Here is a 7,101-nt window from a genome sequence, read left to right as displayed (position 1 = left end):
GGGGGGGGGGGGGGGGGGGGGGGGGGGGGGGGGGGGGGGCCTGGGCTGGGGGGACCTGCTCCTTCACCTTTCATTGGTTCTATTAGTAACGCAATATATTCTCTTGGATTTTCTAAGCATGTGCAAAGAACGAGCATGTCTTTCTTTCCAAGGTGCACACCTACTTCTTTTTCTTGTCCTGTTACACTGGCTTCCTTCCCAGTGTTTATGCCTCTTGTTTCAGCAGCTCGTCTGACCGCACTGGCCAGGGCCTCCACTACATGCTCCACCTCGGTGGTAGGCAGCAGGCATCCCTTTCTTTTCCAAACTCTTAATGGAAAAGCTCCGGATGGTCTTCCTAAGTTTCCTAAGGCTCCCAGCAGGCACCATTGTGACGCTGTGCAAGCCTGTCACCCTCTCTGAGATGTGGCCGCATAGCTCAAACACCCTGGAGTGCAGTCGCAGCCCTGACCCCTGCCCTGGCGTGTCTGTGCTCTGCCTCCACCCTCCTTCCACTTCTGGTCCCTCCGGATCACTCCTCCCTGACTCCTCCAGTGACCTAGGGGAAGCTGACCCAGCCTCCCGCTCCCAGGACATGTGACCAGTCCTGGCCAATCAGCATATTCATCTCGCACCCCTGGCCTAGTGATTGGCTGGGGGATGAGCACATGACCCAAGGAGGGCAAATCAGAGGCAACCCCAGGATTCTAATGGGCGCCTGGCAACAAGCATCACTTTCTCCACTGGGGTTGCTGGACCATCTGGCTGGTCACCCAAGGGGACAGCCTGCCTCAGAAGGAGTTCACACCCGGAGCACCTCCTTTCCCATCTGAAATTGCTGTGGGGGCCAGCAGGGCCACAGCAGGTGCAGGTGTCATGTCACTACTGTAATGACAAGAAATCGAGTTGTCGGTGGAGGGAAGGAGGCTTTGCAAACTGTGAAGGAAGACATATCCAGGGCTTCTCTGGTGGCGCGGTGATTAAGAATCCGCCTGCCAATGCAGGGAACACGGGTTTGAGCCCTGGTCCGGGAAGATCCCACATGCCACGGAGCAACTAAGCCCGTGCGCCACAACTACTGAGCCTGCGCTCTAGAGCCCGCGTGCCACAACTACTGAAGCCCGCGCGCCTAGAGCCCGTGCTGCGCAACAAGAGAAGCCACCGCAGTGAGAAGCCTGCGCACCCAACGAAGAGTAGCCCCCGCTCACCGCAACTAGAGAGAGCCCGCACACAGCAATGAAGACCCAACACAGCCAAAAATAAATACACAAACAAACAAATGAATAAATAATATTGATGTTGTGGGAAAGGAGTGTATTTTGGACCCAAACCTCCTCCATCAGGCTGAGCCCTCCCTCAGGCTGGGGCATCCCAGAGGGAAGAAGGACTGGCCTCCACCATCAGCTAGTCACTTTATCAAGGTGTGGATTAGGCCTACCTCCTCAGACTGGGGGCTCCCCATTAGGCTGGGATTTCCATTTAAGGGGCTTGGGCCTCCTCCCTCAGACCATGGAGTCACATGAAGAGGGAGCTTAAACTCCCTCATCAGACTGGGGAGACCCAGAGATGGGGAGCTAGGCCTCCTGCAGACTGAGGCGTCCCACAGAGAAGAGACGCCTGAACGCCCCCCATCACACTCTTCCCCCATAGAGAGGGAGCTGGGTTACCCTCAAGAGACTGGAGGGTCCCACCGAGGAGGAAGTACCATAGGATGCACACTTCCCCACCCCAACCCTATAACCTGGGGAGAAGTCCCAAGGGGAGGACGCAGGGCATCTCCCATCAGGCCACGGGCTGCTCAGGCCCGGCCTCCTCCAGCAGGCTGGCTCGCCCCCACTTACTCATGTCGAACAGGTCCTTCTTGGGGCTGTCCTCAGGCTGCAGGGTCTCCGGGCCGTCCAGACCTTGCGTGTTGACATACAAGTGGTCCTCGTAGTCTCGCGGGCCCCGCGGGTCTGCCTGCACGTAGCCATCCCCGGGCGGGGCTGGGGTTGGGGAGCCGGAGTAGGGTGCGGTCAGCCGGGGGACCCCAAGGACAAGGGCCCTGGAGGGCAGCCCCACCCACACCTGTCTCCCTCCAGGAGGGAAGCCCCGCCCTTTTGCACAGCAGGGTTAGGAGTGAAAAACCGCATAAAAGCCCAGCCCGGCGCGGGGGCTGTGCAGACGCGGAGGTCACGGGGAGCCGCGCCCCCAGCCCCCCCCCACACACCTACGCCCGTCTGCCAGGCAGGAAAGCGGCCAGGGGACCAGAGCTTCCCAGTTTCAAGGGAAGGCAGGAACCCCAATGTTTATGTTAAATCTCCACGTTTAAAACATAATAACAGGGCTTCCCTGGTGGCGCAGTGGTTGAGAGTCCGCCTGCCGATGCAGGGGACACGGGCTCGTGCCCCGGTCCGGGAAGATCCCACGTGCCGCGGAGCGGCTGGGCCCGTGAGCCATGGCCGCTGAGCCTGCGCGTCCGGAGCCTGTGCTCCGCAACGGGAGAGGCCGCAACAGTGAGAGGCCCGCGTACCGCAAAAAATAATAATAATAACAATAAAATTCTGCTCTCCCTGTAATTATGTTATCAACATGATACATGGTCAGGTCATTTGTTTGCTTCCGTTCTATTTTAGGCTTTCCTTTCTTTTCTTTCCTCAGTTTTGTTTTTGAATGTATAAAGCATTCACATGGTTCAAAAGCCACAACACCATGAAAAGGTATCCTCGGTGGAGTTTCTCTCTGGGTCCCTCAGCACCTCGGTCCAGATCTGCTGGATCCTCACCACTTTGCCTCTGCCCTGTTCCCAAGGCCTCACCACCGTGTATTATCAGACTGTTGGATTTTCGCTGACGCGGTAGGTGAGAATGGCATCCTGGGGGAACTTAATTTCCATTTCTCTTATTCTGAGCAAGGTTCAGCATCTTTTCCTACGTTCAAAGGACACGTGTGTATTTTTTTTTTTCCCCAGAAGTGTCAATCCATTTCTAAATGTCTCCATTTTTAATCGTTGGCAGGGAAATAATGGCCTCTGAATACACTGTGGCCAAATGCAGCCCAAGGGCCCGCAGCCACGATCTCTGCTCTATGCCAATTATATCCTTAACCCTCGCAGACACCTGGGCTCATACATCGGCTCCACCCTCTGTGGGCATGAGCAAGTAAGGTCACCTCTCAGTGCCTCAGTCTCCTCCTCTGCAAAATGGAGAGAATGGGAGTAGCTTCCTCACAAGTAGGGGTGAAGATGAAACCGCCCGGGGTGGTTGATGGGGGCCGAGGGGCCTCAGCCCAGGCTTCCCAGTCTTCACAGAGGAGGCACAGATTCTCCCGGCCTCTTATAATCAAGGTGAAGTGAGAAGGAAGAAACCTGGGCTGCAGGAGTCCAAAGAGAGAAAATTTCTGGGCATTGGAGCTGGGGCATTGACATATTGGTAGGAGTTCTTGGCCAGAGACTTGGGAAAGGCATGATAAGAAGTGATAACATCATGTGCAAAGGCTCAGGGGTAGGAAATGCTAGTGAGCCCTGGGAGTCAGGCCTGAGCAGCCCATGTCCCAGAGAAATAGCTGAGCAGGGCCAGATGACCTGCTGGGCACCCAATGCCACGCGTGTTCTTTAACCACAAGCTCCGGGAGCCGGTAGGGTTCTGATGCTCGGCAGTGAAATGCCCAGATTGTTTGGGAAGATCTAAAAAAAAAAGCCCAACACATGTCAGCATGGCTGTGAGGGAACAGGCAGCCGCAGCAGGGCTGGTGGGAAAACACACTTCCCGGCCACATCGGGGAGCCACTCGGCAGCCTCCCTACCGTGGCTGACGTGTGCACTCCATCCACAGCTCAGCATCCGTGGGAGGGACACACGGGGGGGCCCAAGGGGTCTGCCACCCATCAAGAGGGGGCCACGTCAATAAGCAACTCCAAGGACAGGGGACTAGCACGCAGCCGTTCAGAAGAGCACACGGACACAGCCAGAGCCCCAGAGAGACCGAAGGTGTCCGCGGCCTGCCTCGGGGTCCTGACTTCTTTGGGGGCCTGTTGGTAATAAAGGCTGAAAGGAGACACAAAAGTGCCAGGGGGGTGAGGTCACGACCTCGGAGCTGGGGCAAAGGGGATTTTAGCCTTCTCTGTCACTGTAAACATTGTATAACGTTAACATTTAAATGGCTGAAAACTCTACCATTTTGTTAAAAGCTCATGATACCTGGTGGGAATGTAAATCGAAAGGGCAGCTGTGTGACCTGTATCACATGGAACAGCGGCCACTGTCCCGGGTACGGATTCTACGGAGGCCCTTGAACAGAGCTGAGTGGTGGACGCTGTTGTGGCGAATACCTGCGAAAAGTGCCCAAATGTCTGAGCGAGGACGGCCCTTCGCGTGGCAGGGAGTATGCCGTGGTGAAAAAGAAGGGGGGCGACTGCCGTGCCCCGACGTGGGGAGGATTCCAAGCTGGGTTGTTATGAGGGGAAAGCAAGGTGGAGGGGTAGATAGCACGCCGCCGTCTAAAAACCGGGGAAAGCCACGTACGTCTGAGTTGGCATGAACGTGCATACAAAATTCTGGAAAAAACATGGAAACTACTAACAGCGGTTACCTGATTAGGGAGGTGGATAAAACAAATGGGGCAGGGAGACTGACTTTTCACCGGATGCCTTTTTATACTCCGGTGCTTTGAACCACGAGATGCAGTACCTATGCCCCAAATACAAGGAAATTGGTCTGCACAGAAAAAAAAAAAAAAAGCAGACGCTGTCAAATCTCTAAGAGCATGGGGAGGGAATACAATCTCGCCGGTGAAAGTGGAGTGACCCAAAGAGTGGAAGCAGTGTGAGGGGCGGTGGGGACCCAGGGGGAGGGCTGGGCCCCCCCCCACAGCCCAGAGAGCAGCCGACCGTACCTGAGGGGCCCACGTCCCACTGCGGGCCTCGGGCGTCTCTTCGAGCAGGAGATGCTCCCTGAAAAAGAGAGCAAGGGGTCCTCCGGCAGTGTGCAAGCCCAGATCCCAATCTCCCACGGCAACCCTCCTGATTGGCCTGTAGCACCCCCTCTTCCCAGCACAGCACCCCGGTCTCCCACACCAACCCTCCTATAAGCCAGATTTGAAGCTCGGTTCTGAACCCATCCCCCGCTCCCTGGCCTCCGTCTGCCTGTGCGCCCACCACACACCTCTGCTGCAGCCTCATGGGCCGTCCCCACTTGGAACGCCTGCCCCGGCACATGCTGCCTCTTGCACCTTGATGCCCTTCCCTACACTGCTCTCCTGGGCGACGCCTATTGACCCGTCAGGGCCCAGCCCAAACCCTGCCCTCAGGGACATCCTCCTGACCAGGGCTGGTCAGTCTCCCTGGGGTACGTTCTCGTTATCCTCCTTGGAAGCCCTGATTCAATCACTGCTGTACCCATTTCCTCAATGTCTGCGATGGGAATCCCGTCTGAAGTGTCAAGAATAGGGCCGAGCAGATCTGGGCAGCTTGGGGAGGGAGGAAGGAGGTGGGGGCGGCACAAGAGACCCTCCTCTAGGATCCCGGAGGACAGGAGCAGAAGGAGGGTCTGGGGGTCAGGCCCCCCTGGGACACCCTCCCCACGAGGTCCCAGAGGCTGACCTGGCCAAGGGCCCCGAGGGCACAGGGCTGCTGCGCAGGGGTGAGCCTGGAGTCCACCAGCCCGCCCAGGGGCGGTTCCTTCCCGGGAGTGCGGTTGTAGTAGCTGTGTTCTGTCTCGTCCTCGTCCCCCCAGGCCGAGTCCTCCGGCCCGGTCAGCCTGCGGACACAGAGCCAGCGCGAGCACAGGCCCCAGCACGGGACGGGGAAGGGGCCGGCTCCCAACAGGGTGCCGAGGACCCCAGGCCCAGGGACCCTGACCGCCCCCCATCAGCTGAGCGGTGGCACCAGGAACTGCTGCTGATGGAGGGTCTGGGTGCCCCTTTCTGTCCATCAAAGGGGACTCTGCACGAGCCTCAGCGCTTTGGCTGGGCCAAGCAGGGCCTCAGAAAAGCTGGTCTCCACCCCCTTTGCCCACGCCAGGCTTGCACCAGAGCCCGGAAGCCACGGCTTAGGGTGGTGACACCCCTCAGCATTGAAAATGCTCTCGCCCTCTGGCCCTGGATGGCGCCTTTGAAGTTTATGCCATGGAGACTCATCCAGGCAAGCGTGGTTCCTAAGAGCAAAAGACGGGAAGCCGCTGACTGCCGCTCAGTCAGGGAGCGACAGCAGGTCACAGGGGGGCCCCAGAGGAGGACCCTGCAGCCCGGGGAGGAGAGGGACTGGGGCCGCCCCAGCGTGCGTGTGCGAGGGGCGTGCAAGCCCGTGCGAGGGCCACAGGGGCGTGCCCAGCTGCGCACGCCGGCCCCTCATCGGTGCATATCGGACTTCTAACAAATTCATTTTTTCACTACTTATTCTAGCCAATTCCTGTCTGTCCAGATATTTAAATAGCCGACCGCAGGCCACTGCCTGTCTCTGCCGGCCCAGGAGCCGAGGACGGTTTCTACACTTTTACGCCGCAGAACTGTTAAATGGCTAAGAAAACATCCGAAGAACACCATCTGATGACATGTGAAAGTCAGACGGAATTCAGAGTTTGGGGTGTCCATAAATACAGTTCTGCTGGCACACAGCCCACCGCCGATTGCTCACACATCCTCCTTGGCTGCCTTCCGCCACAATGGCTGAGACGGCAGGGCGTGCGGTCCGGCCCTTTGCAGAAGCGCCAGCCACCCCCGTGCGGACTAATGACGACCGTATGACGGCCACCTCCCGCCAACCAGTTCCCTGAGCCCTCACCTCAGCCGGGAGTGGGGATGTTGTTATCCCAGCTTTACAGATGCGGAAATGGGGTCTTGGTGGTCGAGCCGTGGGCCACAAGAGGCGCAGAGCAGGGAGGGGACAAGGACCCAAGCCCGGGGAGGAGGGGCAGGGCCGGCAGAGGTGCGGGGGGACGGGGCGGGCAGGCCGGTACCTTCCCGGGGGGACGACAACCCTGGGGGGGCTGTGCAGGTACTGTTTGAAGCGCAGCTCGAAGGCTTGGCCCACGGTGCTGATGACGCTCTGGGCGAGGCCCTCGCAGCACTCCAGGATGTGGCAGGCTGGGGGTCGTGGCGCAGCGTCAGCGGGGCCTCGGCTGGCTGACGCGCTCCAGCCCAAGGGCCC

The 7,101-nt window shown here is 58.6% G+C and overlaps 1 protein-coding gene across 3 annotated transcripts in view; it reads right to left on the bottom strand.

The window, feature by feature from the left end:
- SHC2 (SHC adaptor protein 2) overlaps positions 1–7,101 on the bottom strand; it is a 30,375-nt gene that overhangs the window by 5,835 nt on the left and 17,439 nt on the right. For 2 of the 3 annotated variants that reach the window (XM_027085702.1, XM_027085704.1), the window contains exons 7-10: positions 6,911–7,037; positions 5,557–5,713; positions 4,851–4,908; positions 1,821–1,964 (exon numbers count right to left, since the gene is read on the bottom strand). In XM_027085702.1, the coding sequence (XP_026941503.1) occupies positions 1,821–1,964; positions 4,851–4,908; positions 5,557–5,713; positions 6,911–7,037 (486 nt within the window). Of the gene's footprint in view, positions 1–36; positions 972–1,820; positions 1,965–4,850; positions 4,909–5,556; positions 5,714–6,910; positions 7,038–7,101 lie in introns of those variants that run through there. The other variant, XM_027085705.1, reaches the window with a different exon arrangement.

This window comes from Aethalodelphis obliquidens, unplaced genomic scaffold (genome assembly GCF_003676395.1).
Source record: "Aethalodelphis obliquidens isolate GAN/ISIS:26980383/991018 unplaced genomic scaffold, ASM367639v1 scaffold53, whole genome shotgun sequence".
In the NCBI taxonomy this organism is placed as follows: domain Eukaryota; kingdom Metazoa; phylum Chordata; class Mammalia; order Artiodactyla; family Delphinidae; genus Aethalodelphis; species Aethalodelphis obliquidens.
This window is presented reverse-complemented; position numbering and strand designations above follow the sequence as displayed.